The sequence below is a fragment of the Ptychodera flava genome, chromosome 12 (assembly GCF_041260155.1).
Source record: "Ptychodera flava strain L36383 chromosome 12, AS_Pfla_20210202, whole genome shotgun sequence".
NCBI lineage: Eukaryota > Metazoa > Hemichordata > Enteropneusta > Ptychoderidae > Ptychodera > Ptychodera flava.
The window spans coordinates 1674747-1693421 of NC_091939.1; the positions used below are offsets into that span (position 1 = coordinate 1674747).

The following is an 18675-nucleotide window of genomic DNA, read 5'->3' on the forward strand; positions in this document are numbered from 1 at the left end:
CACAAAGTAACACTATTTTAACTAAATGTCTGTCAGTGCGATTTTGTGAAGTTAAGTCATATCATTAGAGTGCAAAATATGATATTATAATTCTAATTCTATTAATAACTATAAATGATAGCTCTTCCTTGACAGACAGAAATGTTCGATGCCAGAGAAATGATTTAATTGATTTTAATTCATCAGTCGCTGTGCAACAATCACATATCTTTAAGTCGCGTATCTCTCAATTTAGTTCAGGTATTCTGCTTCAATTCAGAGAATCATTCATTCGATTATGCATGGTATTTTTAGAGGTACTATCCCAGATACCTCGTACTCTTAACGCCCTTTAACTTCACTAAACCGGTATTCTTCACAGACTTTGAGTGACGTGCTAAATGGACATACATTCAATGTTTATTTCAGAGAATTTTGACTTGTGACAAGTAAGCGTATACTCTAAATGTGTAAATTTAAGCAGTTCTTTTTTGTTTCACTTTGTTTTCGCATGAAGCACAAACATAACAGAGAATGATGGCAAAGGTCACAAATATGACCTCCAACTGACACAAACACGGTAAGGCAAATTATACACATTCATATTAATGGAGGGAATACCGCAACTAATTTTGACCCGTCTGACAAAACGAAAGAAGGACTTTGTCCAAAATACATGTTTGCGCAGCACAGTTTGCACACATCGACTGCTCACTGTGTGTCCTGGTACCAAAATCTATTCTGTTCATGGATGTGGCAGATAATAATCACTGATATCACAGAACTGTGAGGGTTAATGCACTCAAATTGTTTCCAATGAGAAACGGGGTTTACAAGGTCCACTTCGACATAATGTAATCATACAAGTCGTTCTACAATGAAATTTTGTACTCCCGATAATCCCGACACAGATACAGAACGGTTGCCTAGTAGTAGACACACTGTTTTCAACCGGATATTCTCAAACGTTTATTTATGCCATATATATATATATACACTAAATACGGAAGAATATAGTACGTTGACACTTTTAACAAAATGAAAGACCAATATCGTCCCAGATATACATGGTAACGGCGCACAATTTGCTCATCGTCAATTGACTGCGTGTCCTGTTCGAAGTACTGCGATCGACTAGGAACAAATGGGTGCTTTGATTCACAGATCTACTAGCGTAATTTCTTCAAATAATGGACCGGTTTGTCCTCAACCCCCTCCCTCCCTTAAACGAAAGTTTAGGAGTGCGAAAATCCAACCAAGCCTCGTTCTCTATCTGCATCCAACAATCGGTATTTACAGAAAAAAAAGAAAACTAAAAAGTACAGATTCAATGACAGATCTTTGTTGAATACAATAGTCAAGCACGTGACTAACAAGACTGGACCTCATTTAGGGATAATTTAATGGTGAAGTAATGTCGATTTAAACTGCATATGTAAGCTCATATGTTCTTCCTTTTAAGTTACACACTTGTTTTTATGAGTAATTTGTAATATCGCAACATTCAACTTTAGGCACCTAACATTTTTGGAGAAATTTGAAAAATATAAAGGTCTATGATCCAAATTAAATCCAATCGTGTTGTATGTTTATTACAACATCGACCCAGCATTATCCCTTCCCTCAGATAAAAAATGACCTTTTCTAACACACTGCAAATGATTGTAAACTTAAAAAGTAGCCATATTTTAACCCAAAGTCCCAGTCAATGTGATTTTGTGAAGTTGAATGTTATAATTAGAGTGTAACATATATATAATATTATAATTTTAATTCTAATGATAACTATAATTAGTGGTACTCAATAGAGAGACAAATGTTCGATGCTTGAGAAAAGATTGATTTTAATTCATCAGTCGCATTGCAACATCACATCTCTTATAGCCGTTTACCTTTTAATTTTGTTCAAGTATTTTGGTTTATTTCACTAGATAGTGCATTGTATTTTGAGAGGTACTATCAAAGCCTCGTGCTCTTCACACCCTCATCATGTCACGGTCCCTCCACAAAGTGGAGGGACTGTGATCATGCCAATGTATTAGCTTTATCCTCATTTTGCTTAAATGGACACTCTTTGTCTATTTCGGAGAATTTTGACATCGTAATAAGTAAAACTACTTTTTCAGGTAAAATTATACAGTTCTTTATTCTTGTGTTTCATTTTGTTTTCACATGAAGCGCAAACATTGCAGAGAATGATAGCAAACGTCATATGACCTCAAACTAATATCAACACAGGAAGGCAAATTCCACGTATTGTTAAAGAGCATGTGGTCTGTTGTTTTGACCCGTCCGACAAAACGAAAGAAGAACTTTGTCCCCAGATTGCTGTTTATGCTGCAAAATTTGCACACATCGACTACTGACTGCGTGCCCTGGTACAGAGTGCTGCGATCGGCTGTCAATAACGGAGCCTTCAGTAATTATGCGGGGGTTGGCCGAGGGAATTGGGGAGGGTCACTTTTTAGAAAACAATTCAAGGAGGAGGGTCACTTTTTATAAACTTATCTTTGGGGCAGGGTCACTTTTGACAGAAGATGATTTTATGGCCAAAACTTTGATTGTCCATTTTATATTTCCTTAATAGGAAATCACCAACAAAATACGTACACATTATAGATCGTCATGCATAGTGAATTGATATTTCGGTGAAATCAATCATGAACTTGTTATCACTCTAGTCTAATCAAGAACAATAATCTAAATAATCAAGCACACATAAATGCACAGATTTATCTAATTTTGTACTGAAAAAAAATATTCATAGTTTCATCATAGACCACCATGCATAGTGACTCGACATTTCGGTGAAATTCCAAAATCAAATTTCTTGTACAACCATGGACTTGTAACCACTCTTGTCTAATCAAGAACGATAATGTGAATAATCAAGCACACATAAATGCACAGATTTATCTAATTTTGTACTGAAAAAAAATATTCATAGTTTCATCATGGACAGCTATGCATAGTGAATCAACATTTCAGTGAAATTCCAATATCAAATTTCTTACACAGCCATAGACTTGTAACCTATCTAGTCTAATCAAGAACATTGATATCAATAAGCTAGAGTACACAGATGCAAAGATTTACCTATTTTTGTATTGGAAAAAAAATATTCATAATTTCATCATAGCCACCATGGATAGTGAACCAACTTTTTAGATGAAATTCAGAATTCAATTTCTGGTACGCAAATGCCCATTTTACTTCCCTATTCAAGCAAAGAACATTTAAATACATTATCAAACATATATAATATATAGATATAGCATGTTTTGTGGGGGTAAATTGTCAGTAATTTGCCTGATAGACTCCTTGTATTATGATTTGATATTTTTTGGTTAAGCACTAAATCAGCCACATCTGGCCTTCTTATAGATGCGGAAAATATGGTGACCCTCCCTCAAATGTATGAAATACTATATCTTTTCAAAAATTCTTGCGTGATAAATTGCGACTGTCCCTCCAAAAACACCAGCCCTCCCCTCTGTAATTTGTCCTTAACATAACAATTAAACCAATTGTTATGTAAATTAGCTAATACTATTTTAGTTATTCCTGGGGAGAATACCGCAGAGGTTCGGGGAGGGTCAAGTTTTAGAATGTCGGACAAGGATGAGGGTAACATTTTAGACAGGAAGATAGGAGAGGGTCACATTTCACGGTACAGGTGTGCGCGAAATTCGCCCGGCCCACCCCGTGTAATTACTGAAGGTTCACTGAGCTATTTTCGTCAGTGATATGTTCGATGGAAATTACTTACTATAAACCAAAGGATGAATGCACTCAAATGCTCTCGAATGAGAGATGGATTTTACCCTGCATATGTTAGTCCGATTGGCATAATGTAGGTCTGTAAATTGGTCAAAAAGCAAAATTATTGTGCGTTCGATAATCCCCACACATGCAAAGAACGATGTCTGAGACCACTCACACTGTTTTCAACCGACTATCCTCAATCATTATTCTTCAGCAACCATCGAATCATATTATGTACACTTTATATACAAACGTATGTTCACACTTTTGACAAAATGAACGGAGAACGTCTCCACAGATGCATGTTAACGACGCACGTTGACTATGTGTCCTGGTACGAAGTACTTCGATCGACAACCTATAAAAGGCTGTCTTTTCCATTGATATACTAGATTGTAGTTTATATGTAATGACGTAGGATAAATCCGCTGTAATTACCTCGAATGATGGACATGTCTTACCTTGCTTACATAGGTTTTGATATTGTGCACTAAAAGTTACTGGCATCACTCTGGTAAGTGTTTTCTACGTAGCCGACGCTCATACAGTAACGGTCCAGAACAAGCTCACTAGGATAGTATGCAAACGTTTTATAATAACTATACAGAGACAACAGCACAGACTCGCTCAGTCCGTGTTATAGCACATCTGATTTACTTTTCGAAATATCCAAATAGAGATTTTTTCAAGGCTGTCATCTTTAAAGCTATTTCGGCGTAAGAGTGACAAGTAAAAATGCCTATCGTAATCATATCAAATTTCCCCTTTTCAAAGATCGAAGAATATAAATATAATACTTGCAGGTATTATCGGTACTATAAAGTATCGAAACAACTATTGTGTTTTGATATTGACCGAGCGCTTTTGCAGAGTCATGGCATTTTTGAAAGCGACTGAGATTTCTATATATTATTATGATCTTGTTGTCAACGCGATTAACTGTCATAGCTAATTATAAATGACCCACTGACAAAACTTGCACACCTCTATCACGACAAATGAAGCATTGTCTACCCTATGCTTCTCTCGCAATGGTAAATTGGCGTCCCGATTTGATAAAGAAACATGTAGTCAAGCCTTTCGGTAATTTCTGATACATTGTTTCAATTACTCAAATTAATAAATTTTAGAGCGTTCTAAAACAGCTGATATGATAACCATAGTCTGTCCGAGTTCATAGACATTTTAAACAAGACAGTGGTTCACACAGAAGTGCCTAATTGGTTTCCAGGCTGATTTTCTTTGTATATGGAATTGACCGAAGATGTAAATCTGAATGGCATAACAAAGGAGACACTCGAAGTCACAAAGAGTGTCAAACACATTGGTAAATCTAGTGATTATATGAGTAAGTAGTTTGGACATCATAAAATCAAATGCTAACACCGGAAACTAGTTGAGACATAAGCAAGTCAAATGATGATATTTTAAACCAGTTTAGGCGTTGTCAGATCAAATGAATACAATTGCAATGCATGCTGATGTAGTTTAAAGTAGTGCAACAAGAGCAGCATTAAAGAAAGTATAAATTACTTTTTTCTCTTAATGTATCAAAACAAATTACGATGCGATTGCAAATCCGCCAAAACAGCAGTTGACACCACGAATACATACATGTAAATAAAAAGTTTTCGACTACAAGTCTACAGGTAGGTTGAAAACTGATATAGACAGCTACAGTGCATAATGTTACTCATTTTATAAACAGATTCTTACTTTGCAGACTGTGTTCTATGTTTTCTCAGTTTGGTCTATTTTCACAGTGTTAAAAGTTTGTAAGGTGGCAATAATCACAGTTTGTAAGGTGGCAATAAAAGCAGAGTCCGCCGACAATAGCTTTAAAGTTATGGTTAAAGTTTCATATTTCTTGTTGACGGTGGTGCGGAATTATAATCATTATCTTCTTCATCAATTCAATTCATCATACAAATAGCATTTCTAAAATATGACTTGACAATAATCTCAAACAATTGTATATTATAAAGAACTTATATCTACAGTTTCTAATAATTCTTAGTATCGGGAAAAGACAGGTCCTGGACTCCATTTGCCGAGGAATTTTGACCAAGTCGTCTTCATAACTTTATAAAAAAATTAAGGTGATAATACAAAAGAGTTTAAATTTTATCCCTGATTTTGTTACGGTGCATTATGGGACAGAATGATTAGATGCGAGATGGCTGTCATTTCTATCTTAGCATGTCAGTAGGAATTATAGGTGATTAGAAACTTGAATGATTTCTTATTTTTTCAGTGTCTGTATGGAGGGTAAAGTTTTGCAACGAGTAATGGTGGTATGGTTTATAGACTTCCCAGTATATCTGTCCATTCATATCAAATAGTGTCTACATGATGTGTTTACACGCTTGTGTATCAGTGTGTGAAAGAGAAAATGTCTAGATGGGAATACATGCTTTGGGAAAAATTAACATTGGTTGCCTGTTGTAATCAGTCAGTAATCCAGGCCATAAGTAATTTACGGCCTTCAGACATCGATTCATCTATTCCCAATGTTGCTTTCATGTGAATGAAAAAACAAATAGCAGCTATTTATTGATTTGGACGTCCGTTGAACATGCAAACATTAGTGAGGGAGATAATAGATGATTAATTACTTGGTGCAAATACAACTAAACAACGGAAATGCTCATTATTATTGTTTAATTGATTGGGTGGATCAAGCTTTACTCATGTGTTTCTCAATTCTACAATACGTCCAGTTGAAAATAAATTCCATGGCACTTGTTGCATATAATTATTTAATTAATTCTATATCTCACAGGGTGAAGAAGTATTACACCTATTACGATCTCTGTCTTCCTGTCTTAATCTCCCAGGAATTCATCAGCTTTCATTCTTATGACTCCAAATTTAAGGATATATAAGAAACTTGGTCAGATCACTTATCTATTCACTGATGTAACAAAAGAGTAGACTTTGCGACTGAACGAATCAGAATCAGGATTTCTATGTCGTTCTACATTTCTCGATTCTGTAATCGGGGAAAAACCGAAACTTTCATTCCAGTACAATGACCGCAAATTAGAATAAACACAAAATACAAGAAAAGAATATTGTAACATAGAATTGTTCATTTTATCTATCTTATCAGTTATGGAGAAAAATTATTTTCTGGCTTCGTTTCTTTTTTAATTTCATTATTAAACATGAAAAAAAACAAATAAAAAAGCAAAGAAGGTTACAAGAACAGGAAAAAAAACATAAGAACTCACATAACGAGGAAAACACTGGCGAAAGGGATGATAAAGTTGTTAATCATTAAGCAAATATTTCAAGGTTCAAAATTCCCCATTCGCCTTGAAAAACAGAAAGTTGATTTTTGCGTTCACATATTCTTTTTCTCGAAGTTAATGACACATTTTAAAGGTTAAATGTACATCGCGAAGGAAAGTCTAATATTATGAAAATGTAATACTTTGGGATCAGGATTGCGTGATTTAGAGCTGCAGGGAAGGTTCCATATCTCTTTCCAAGAAAAGGCACTGTTTGGATTGGGTTTTCGTGTGTTCGCTGTGAAGTTCGTATCGTTGTCTGATTTTGAATAATAGCTTTATAAAGTAGTTTTGTATTAACATTTTTACCGTTGGCTTCATCTGTTGAACTTTCCTGAAAGTTCAAGAGGTTCCATGCTCGAATACAATGACGTAAAACATTTAAGGTAGAACACCATTTCAGGGCCAGAGATTCAAACATATCTTATTTCTACAATTATGTGACCCTGAAGGTTCTGAAGGTTCAAGCAGAAATCAGTAAACTTTGACCCGCCTTTCATTATAAGCCATATTAAAAATGTGGCTAGATATTTCGTCCATAAAATTATTAACAGATCCAAGTATTAATTGATTGTTGTTGACATAGGCAAAAGTTTGAATCTGAAGTAGTATCATAAATGTAGATCAAACCTTGTCACACACGTTTATTAGGTTTCACGTTAGCTGTTACAATCTCTCTGCACGATGCAGTTGTCAAAGCTATCAATGAATACTATTTCGGGAGTAAAAATGTATAAGAATAACACTGCTTTAGTAATTCCTCACGTTGACGTCGTCAGGATTTCAAAGTATACAATATTTCTCTGATGATTGAGATACCAAAGACAATGTATAGTTGACGTCATAAAGACAACAGGCGTTTTGTGGTATTAAGAATGTATGTCTCTTAATATATATTAGGGTAAAGGACATTTGGAATGATATTTATTATACGTATACTGTCTTTCGTTTTCGGTGGATTTAAGTTACGTAATCAAATTTGTAACTTATTTTGATATATTGATATACGGTCATTTAGTTAAGCATATACCAGTTTAAAGTTGTTCCTGCTGTCGTCGTTCGTCGTCGTCGTCGTCGTTGTTGTTTTTCTTGTTGTTGTTTTTCTTCTTGATGATGATGTTGATGATGATGATGATTATGATGATGATTATGATGGTGGTGTACTACTGGTGAGTCCTCTGCTGTAAAATAACATTATCACGGTGAGTTTTCTCATACCGTTGCAATGTGATTTGAGGGCATGGTGGTTGCCTCAAGTCTGATTTCTAAATAAGTTTGACTCCAAGTAGATACTCTCAATTAAGAAAACTATGAAAACATAGTTATCCGACTATCATCTGTTAGGGTCGAAATATAGAGCATATATGGGAGATGAAGAAATGCGATAGATCGGGATCGAGGTGAGTCTATATTAAAAAGGTTTATTATGTTATGTTTGGATAAACTTATTTATAATACTTGTACTATGGTATTTAAATTTTTTTGTTTATGATAATTTATCATAACGTTGATTGCATTTCATCAAGATGGGTCTAAAGAGATTTTTTTAAGTCGGACCACTGTTTCAAAACCCAAGGTAAGCCACAAAAGATGATTTCTTTGAAGTAATTCTCCATATCAGTTCTAGAACTTAGTTTCATAATACTTTGTTCGTTTATTCTTTGTGTGTTGAACTAAATCCTTACTTTAGGGTCCAAACAAAAAAATTTGCAATATGTAAAAATTAGTAGACTCTTTGTCGAGCTGTCTTCCAATAATATCCATGAAACAGTTAAAACGAACGACTAAGTCTTTTCCAGTCAGCAAAAAGCAAAATTTGTTGTGTTTTCAGAACTATGTCGATAAATGTTGGCCAATCTCTACTGAAGGAAGAACCATAGAGCTGTAATGCTAGGTATTTGTTGTCGTAAGAGTAATCTTAACGAGTAACACTGCTATAGATAGAGTAAAACCTGATCAAGTGTTATAAGTCTGGAATATTTGCGTAATCAAATGCTGGTAAACTTTTTACAATATAATTTTTGTGTCAGGACAAGAAAATAGATGTGTCACGTTCGGCATGAATCCGATAAAGAAAAAAAATCAGGCGAAGAAATTAAAAAAAGCATATAGTCTTTCTTTTGCTGAGTTTTCTCTGGGCCGAATATAGACGCAGATTCATTTGAAGAGGAAGGGAGACACTAGCAATGCATTTTACTGTCTTTCTAGTTGTATCTACTCAGAAACAAATGAGTAACAAATAGATGTAGAGACAGAAAGCAATATTTATTGAGGAGCGATCTCTGATCTCATCATGGATCATCATTTAAGATGTTTTTGAAGAAAAACACAAGACTTAACTAAAGTAAATTCAACAATATTATCATATTCGAGCACACTATTATTGAAACGGCCGTTTTGGACCTGATCATGTCAACGGAAGTAGTTCGGACCGATGTATTCGTTCCCACTTAATAATTCCGGACGACAATATTGTAAGGATATGTAAACGTAATTTTATGAGAAATCGAGCAATAAGTAAAATCTATGTAACTCGCAACAAATGGATAATGCTGCTTAATTACTAATACCTATATTGAAAATATCCCCTGGCACTCGAAATTCGTTCCCCTAAAACTAGTGTGCCGTCCATATGCACCATATATACCTATACCTTCACCTATCAAACCGAATAGAAGAAAAAGTCCTAGACATATAGCATGTAAAGAAAGTAAAGGCAAGGTGAACATAATTCTGAATAAAAGTAACTCAATTGTAGAAAAATTAATATATAGCAGCACATTACATATCAGAAAACTCATAAAATTTAAATAAGCTCAATAATAAACATTAATCACAAAAAATGTAACGACAAATTACTAAATACAAATTCAGTATCGTCTGTTCGCTAGAATCGACTAAATATTAACTGTAAGAAGCAATCTAATTTGGAGTTGAGACATGTAACTTTTGGTAAAAATTTGTTTCTTACAAATTGATAACAAGACATAAAATATTTAGATAACACCTTTATAATACATTTTATCTATATCCAAATGAGTCACAGTGTGAATTGTACATATTTGCTTTCATATTTTGACCATCACACAAATGCTCAATATACAGGCTTAGGAATCTGTGTCATGAGTATGTGAACTTTCGATAATCTCTTGAAGTCTCATACCAGTTGTTCTGAGTGCATATCTATCAACATCACGGAATTCTTCGCGGAATGTACGTGAAAGATTCTTGAACGTTTTCTGCATGTGTTCCTTTTCATAAAAACCGTGATATTTCTGAATTTTTATCACAATGGCTGCCAAATTGTCACTTTGTCGAATACTGGCCCGTCGCTGTTGCCGAAGTCGACGGAAAAGGGCATTCAGCAGAGCTGAGAAATTGCTATGGTACTGTCCACGCGTTAACTTAACAGCATCTTCATACTTGGCAGCTGCATTGGAATATTCCTTGGCGTACATTAAGCAATCGCCACTTAGTTTTAGATACTGTGCAGTTACATGTTCTGCCATGTCATCCACGTTCTTTATCTTTGTCAATATTTCAAATGCCTTCTCTAAGGCATCCATATCCTCCACGTCATAATCAAACCATCGTTTTTGATTTTGACACAAACGTAATTGTATTTTGACCATGTCCAACAAAATAATCGGGCTGTGAGCCATCAAGTCTAAACATAATTCCAAATCTTTTACTGCTTTCCTAAGCAGTGTCTTGTCTGGTTCACCATCTTGCTTCGCCAGGCGCCGTGACTGTTCGTCATACATTTTCGTGTAGATGTTTGCCCTCTGTTCGTAGGCATGCCAATTCGACTTGTCAGGATTCTTTGAAAGCGATTTCTCTATCACCTGCAATGCATCGCTATACTGCCCATCTTTTATAAGTAACTTTGCAAACTTGACCAGTTCCTTCCAGCCTCCATCGTAACACGTCTCCGCTGCTTGAAAACAAAGTAAAGGTTTTTCATAACAGTCGACAAGATCCAGCTGCCGCAGTATTTCCTGGTTTTCAGGATGTAGTCTTGCATCCATCAAGTACTTCCCCTTCATCAACAACATACCAATGTAACACCAGCATCGAGATTGGTAAATTACATCGCCACAATTATCTAGGTTATCTTTAAGACTCTGTAATAGAGTTACCATTTCGTTTGTGGCTTCGTTGTCTTCCCCTCGACTTTTATTCCAAAGCCAAAGTCTTGTCAGCTTGTTGTATCGAATATAAGACATACACATCTTCCATTTAAACCTTTCCGCCTCTAGTTCTCCCACATTTTGGGACTCCTTTAGAGCAATTTCATACCAAGCTATGGCTTCCCCATATTTTGGCGGCATTCCCGTCTTCTCGTCGAAACAATCAAAAGCTAGGGAATGTGCTTGTTCAGCAAAACACCTGAGTAAAACAGCTTGTCTTTCTTCTCCTGATAATCTTCCTTGATCTTCAAATACTTCAGCTAGTTGATCTTTGTAGTCCTTAGCTTTCCGCTTTCTGTTCATGCGTTCGTAGACCGTTGTCAAATTAGACAAGGCATTCAAGTTGGTAGGATCTTTCTCTAAGATTTCTTTGAATGTTTGGCAAGCTTTCACCGTTTCTCCTTTTTGGAATTCTAGCAAGCCCAGCATGTTCGACAAGCCATGGCGGAAATATCCAACTTCATCCTCAAGCGTTTTAGTGATGCTTTCATAACGAGCATCCAGGGCTCGTTTGTCAATACCCTCTCTGAGTAGCAGCAAAGGCAGTTGAAAATGTCCACAGTCCTTTGGGACGATGGCAGCGACTTTGTTTCCTCACCTGCCATGCTGTTGTAAGGAAACAGAAGAATAATAATTAGTTATATCGTGGTACAAAGTTGTGCCTAGACTTTGTCCCTGTACTCTTAAGACCTTTGAAAGTTCCGTTACGTACAACGCCCTTTTTGTTGAATATTACCTTTTGAAACAGTTTCCGATCTGCATTGGTTGATACCGTGACAGTTTCCGATCTGCAGGTGTTGCACAGGATGCTCACAAACCTTTGGCCTTTCCGCGCTAATCAATAATGATTTTTTTTACATTAAATATATTTAAATTAGTAAACGAATATACGAAGATTTAGTCATTTCCGAGCACTCGTGACTCATACTGGCCGTAGGGCTAATTGCTGACCATCACGCATTGGTTGATACCGTGGCAGAAAATTACTTTAATAGTAACCTCCGTGACTATATTTTTAGGTCACGCGTAAGTCATTCCAAGGAGGAAAAGAGTTGTCTTCTACCTCCATGGTTAGTCATGGAGCCAGGAGCAGAGTTAGTACCTTCATACGGCAAGCATTGCGGAATATCTTGGTCATTGCATTCTCACTGTGTTTCGAATGTCATTACACAAGGCTTTGCTAGGTCTTCATAGTTTTCCCTGTTTGATGAACGTTAGTGTTGTAATTGGAGGGAAATTAGTGAAACCAACGAATTTGTCTTGCTTTATTCGGAGTCGCAACTGTCTTACAAAGAGCATGGTGCTAGCTCCAAGCAAAGAGTAATCTGAATTCGCTGCCCACATGTTGGGGTTGTCAACCTGATGTAATAGCCATTCCCCAGATTTCCATCGATAAAGTGTGTGCGTAAACAAGAAAAGTAAACTCATGAATTTTAATAGACGTGGTAGGTATTGCCGATTTAGCCTAAATAGGCCATTGCCACCACGTCTAAATCTGTGTGGGGAAAAGCTGTCATATAGAAAATGTTATGTAAGTAAGTAAGTCCCTTCTCTGACAAATGGTTTTTTTAAAACTCTTCCAAACACAGCTCCAAGTTCACATAAGTAGACAGACTGATCATGAATCCCGAAAGTCTAATAAACCAACTCTACCGCCCAATATTTATAGTCAAAATAATGCTCTCAGAGCATTGCAAAATGACATAGTCAATAAAATAATTACACATCAATTCTAGAAAGCGATATGATTACTGACAAGTGTCCTGAAAGCTTTCTATTGATATGCAAATCGCAGTGCTAAAGAGAAGTCACTAAAAATGAACATGAAATTAACAACTTTTCTAGATTTATGAGAATTTCTGATTCGAATTGGTTGTTGGTGTAAAGTATCAACATAACAATACACTATTTTTCGGCGCATCGTCTAGAAGGTTTACCTTTGATTTGGCATATTGTGTTTTAAAAATCATGTAGGTCCTGAGCAGCAGTAAATTGATTACAGCCACTATTGGTGCCCCACCTATTTTCCTTCTTTTTTCAATTTTCATCTTTCCTCGTCCCCTTTCTTCCCCTTCTCTATTGTCTATTAATATTCGTACCTTTTAACATCCCTTCATATACAAATACTCTGAGTACGACAATAACTATAATTTTAAATTGCCACAAAATCCAGATAATTTGACAAAAGAAACTAGAACGACAATGACGTCATTCATATGCGGAATAGTGGTACAGGCATTTTTTGATGAGTTCTGCTTCAGTCCATTCGCATCAAACTCAACACCTGCATCAATTATCGAGATAGTTTCAGAGTCACCACAATTGTCAATACTTTTCAAGCATCAAACCATAACTTCTTGATTGAGTTTCAGTGCAAACCAAGTGTGGTTTATTTTCTCAAACGAAACGGTCAGAAATTTTTGTGGGAGATCGATTGGTTAAAAACTTACTATGTCGGCACCTCTTGATGGGAAGTAAATAGCTGGCTTTAAATGTTAATGTTTAATCAACGTATTTAATCCTGGTATTATTATTATGTGGTAAGGTAAAGTATTAATTTGCTACTCTAGACATGGAGATCAAGGCGAGGCCCTCTTATTCAAACATAATGCACAGCATACAAGTATTTTAGCTACTTTGTGGTAAATTTCGGTATAAGTCAACTTGACCTTCACGCTTTTACATTTTGTCAATTTTTCTTGTTGTCAGAACTGTTTATTTGCTTATATTTGCTTAATTGTAACTGTATTTATGCTATTTTGAAGTGTTAGCTTTTGCCAAAATTCAGGCGACTTCAGCGTCCATTAACTGTAACGCGAAGAAAGGAAGCCATTCAGAAGTTCATCTAAATTGGACAGCCAAAGACTAACGTAAACGATCCTTTTACTTACAATATCTAGCAAAAAAGTTACAGCTGATGATATCAACCTGTTCACTGCTAAATCAAACCCTACCTGATTTGAAATTTAGTACATGTACTTCTTTCGACAGCAAACTGCAAAATATCTCTCCACTCCACGATGTTACCTGATGTATATGTGACTATCACCAAAATATTCGTCTTTTATAATGACCAGAAATATTCGAGTTCACTGATATGACATCATTCGTTCTCAATGAATTAGTCAGTTTCTAAAAATAGGAGTAAAGCTGTTTATTTGCACTGACATACTCTGTTGGTACAATGTTTGTTTAACAAACTTAATCCGTCAACCATTAATATTCGCGCTCTAGAGAATAGCTACACCATCTGTAGTGGGTGGCTGGTGATTTGTTCATTTTTACTTCATTGAACAATTAGTTTACATGAACGATTTTGTTTTATTGTCTCTTTCGACTGGTTCACAACATATTTAATAACCAAACGTCATTTTAATAGATTTAGTTAAAACTAAAAGTGATAGAAATCATCACCGCCATTTGCCAAATGCGCTTGTCGTGAATGCACCCATAAATGTCGTAGTTGCTGTGTCAAGGTTTGTAGATGTGGCTGCCTATCAGTGCATGGAAATATAGCTCATAAACTTTTTCGGAACTCAAATTATTCCAATTCTTCTGCAAATCTAAATGCATGTTGTGGAGTGAATTCGATTGCTAGGTGTTTACTTCAATACATTTCTGTGTTTAGTAAAAACTGTGTAATAATAGCGAAAATGCAAGAAAATGCATAAAATATGATGTTGACATTCTTAATGAACTTAGATGTAAAATATTGAAGATGGGATGAGTGTTAATAAACCCATTGACTTTACCCACTATATTGCATGCATGTGAAATATCTAATTTCCTGAACTTCATCCGTGTCTTCATTTTCATAATTTTCCATTGAGTTGACTAGCTAAGAATGTAAAATGCAACTTTTACCTTGTTTAAGCCACTATGTGAATGAGATACATATCTAGTCTAAATTTAAATTTCTTTCCTTACAATAAGTAACTACGAACTAATGCAAAACATATAGGTTAATAATTGGCATGTGCACATTTTTATTATATGCCGCTCAACCCGGATAAATATATCGAAATAAGCGATATGTCACGAGTGCATATAATCAGTGCCAGTTCTGATGATCACTTTATTTGTATTAATAGTTATTCTACGCAGAAACTTAAACCAAAGTTGAAAATTACAACCGGCATCCATCGACATTGTCAACAGTAAAGGTCTGCCGTCTCGGTGATAACATGTGTTGGTTCGAGCGAAAAGTATTCCCTTGGATTATGGCGTTATGTCGAAGCAATCGTTCCTCCACGAACGATGAGTGCTGTTACTGCAAATTTCGACACAGTCTTACATCCAAGCACAGTGTGTGGAAGGACGGTGATCCAAGTGATAAGTCAAGGTCTCGTCCTGTCAAGTGCTCCATTATAATATCAAAGCTTGATTTTCTTGTAATTTATTTCGAGACTGTAGTCCGTTTTTTTGTTTGTTTTGTTTTCGTGGCGTCGTAGAAATCAAAATGGATTATTATTCAAGTGAAGGTTGTCTCAGTAGTGGAAATGAAGAACGTATGCGGACAAACGTTTAACTACGCAATGTGCTACCCGATGTTTCAAAGTCAGCAATGACATTGCAATTTTGTCTTTCAATTATAATTGCTGTTTGTTCGTGTCAACTCATTTCTGCTGTGAGTAATAGAGATCAACAAATATAGGCAGTAGTACACGACTTGTTATAACTAATGAGTTCTTGACCTGTACGCTCTTATGAAGTGACATAACAGTTTTTCTGCTCTGTCAATATCACGGAATTTTGAAACTGCAGTGAAACTGGGGCTTTGGCCGAGCGGTATTGACTGTGGCGTCTTTCCTACGTGACTGGGTGTCGCACGTAGTAAGTTCGAATGGAAGTTTAAACACCGTGTTTCCTATCTTAGGGATAGGACACTGTGGGTGTGTGAGGTCGGTAGTGTCGGCAGCACTGTTGCTTGAATCTTATGTTCCCTGGAGATCTGACATTGGACCTGTGCTTATTGTAAACTGCACCCTTGAGGACATAATAAAAAAGCAGGATTTTGTGCTGGCTACTCCCAACTGTACATTACGTCCTTCTATGTCTCTACTATAGTACTAATAACAAAAATTGAGAACAGGAATTCGACGAAATCTAAGAGTGGAGGTCTTCAAACATGTGGACACTGAATGAGGTGATTAGATCACAAGTCGAAATTTACTGATGGGGTCAACCACATGGTATGATAAGCAGGTTGGGAAAGTTAGTATTCATTCAACCGCTATGGTTCGTGGTTTTGGTGTTACACTCGATGCATCAGCGTCAATGTCAGCTCAGTGCAAACATCACATCTCGTAAAGCCGCTTATCTATTAATTTTGTTCAGGTATTGGGATTCAGTTCATGCAGAGTTACTGTATCATTCATTTGATTATGCATGGTAGTTTGAGGGGTAACATCCATACCTCGTACTGTTAACGCCCTTATCAGATGTATGCATTTGCTTTAACTTCATTGTGTTCTTCACATAATTTGAGTGTGCGAAATGAACATTCAACGTTAATAACAGATAATTTTGACTTCGTTACAAGTAAACATTCTCTTCTTTGGTGAATTCACAGATCGTTTTTTTGTTTCATTTTGTTTTCACATGAAGTAAAACATGGCAGAGAATGATAGTAATCGTCATGTGACAACGACACACGAAGACAAATTCCACTTATAGTAACGTTAGAGGGAATAAGGCTCGGTGTTTTGACCTGTTTCACAAAACGAAAGAAGGACTTTGTCCCATGTACATGTTTACGCAGTACTATATGCAGACATCGACTGCTGACTGTGTGTCCTGGTACGGAGTACTGCGATCGGCTACAAAACGGCTATTTTCGTCAGTGATATGGTAGATGGTAGTCACTGATATTATCAAAAACAAAGGAATGAATCCACTCAAATGCTTTCAAATGAAAGACGGGTTTTACCCTGCATACGTAAATGCCATTTGGCATAATGTAAGCCTATACATAGGTCCAAAACGAAAATTGTGTGTCCCTGATAATCCCCAACAGACAAAGAATGATTGCCTGAGAGCCAACTCACACTGTTTTTCATGTGCTATCTTCGAAAATTTTGCTTAAGCACCCATTAAATCATGCAATATGCACTTCATATGGAAGAGTATGTTGACACTCCAACTAAACGACAGAAAACGTTTGCTAGATATATAACTCCGCACAAAACTACACATCCTTCGTTGACTATGTGTCCTGGTACGAAATGCTGAGATCAATGACCTACAAAGGGCATTTTCCCATTGATATACCCGACTGTAGTTAATGATGTAACCTGACTTACAATGACCCGCTGTATGGTGCACAGGTTTTACCCTGCATACATAAGCCCAGTCTGGTATAATGTAAGTCGAAACTATCCGAACACGAAAATGTTATGATGGAACATCACATATGATATCGCAACAGATTCAGAAAAGTCGGCTTATTACATTGAACGAGGGGTGTTTATTGATACACATTTAACATACAGATATAAATGGATGGGCTGTATCTTGTGTTTTGTCAGTTTTTCCATATCAACAGTAACCATAGTCTGTAAGAAAGCAGAATCTGCCGACGATGAGTTTAAAGTTGCAATATGGATCAAAATTGACCTTCATATTTCGAAGACTTAACTTTATAGAAAATCTGTAACAATTTCATTTGCAGAATCGACCATTAACAGGAACACGGGGTTAAATTTAATTTCAGTAAATTCATTTAATTACCCAATAAATTGCTGTTTTGGTACGTCCTGTTTTCGAGAGTAAAGCCCAGAATTTGAAACGTCATTTCTACCATTTGAAATGTACGCATGCGTATTTGGTGCCTGGTAACGGTTTGCGAGATTGCAACATCGTGTTGACATGACTATAGCCTTCCCCATGTTCCCACGGGCAAGCGGTCACGAAGGTCTCTGCCCGCCCCTAGGTCTCAGCTGACTGATTCAACCTAGTAAAAATAGAAGAAACCAGCCAAAAAATGTAAGCAAAATAAGCATTGTTTGGTCAGATCGAAAGATGGATACATATAAAGAGTGACAAGCGACTACTGCAACACATCGAAAGGCAGACTATGTCTACAGTTTCTCGGGAAAACACCAACGTCGCCACTGGAGCCACTGGCCGAATGTTCGAGGGCGACTTCGAAAGCACGGGGTAAATTTTGTAGAAGCATTGACAACAGCTGAAGCGGCTGCTGGCGCGGCGCTGATGTATGGGTGCAAAAAACCACTAACACGATCTTTGTAGAGCTGTACTGTATATCATATCGATATACCTATATTTCCGAAACATTGTGAGGCTACCAAAGTTAGGCAAACGCAAAATGTACAATGAATTATTTATTATATATGTCAAATTCTGTCATTTGCCTGTTGTAATTAAAGCTGTAAATAATTTACGGTCTTCAAACATCGATTCATATATTCACAATGTTGCTTTTATGT

The 18675-nt window shown here is 36.3% G+C and overlaps 1 protein-coding gene across 1 annotated transcript; it reads right to left on the reverse strand.

The window, feature by feature from the left end:
• Positions 1-9512: 9512 nt before the first annotated feature.
• LOC139144673 (tetratricopeptide repeat protein 22-like) lies at positions 9513-14270 on the reverse strand. The gene is made up of 2 exons (XM_070715399.1): positions 14182-14270; positions 9513-11833 (listed from the first exon to the last, which is right to left on the reverse strand). The coding sequence occupies exon 2, from the start codon at positions 11654-11656 to the stop codon at positions 10145-10147; it is 1512 nt and encodes a 503-aa protein (XP_070571500.1). The 5' UTR covers positions 11657-11833; positions 14182-14270; the 3' UTR covers positions 9513-10144.
• Between the last annotated feature and the right edge of the window lie 4405 nt (positions 14271-18675).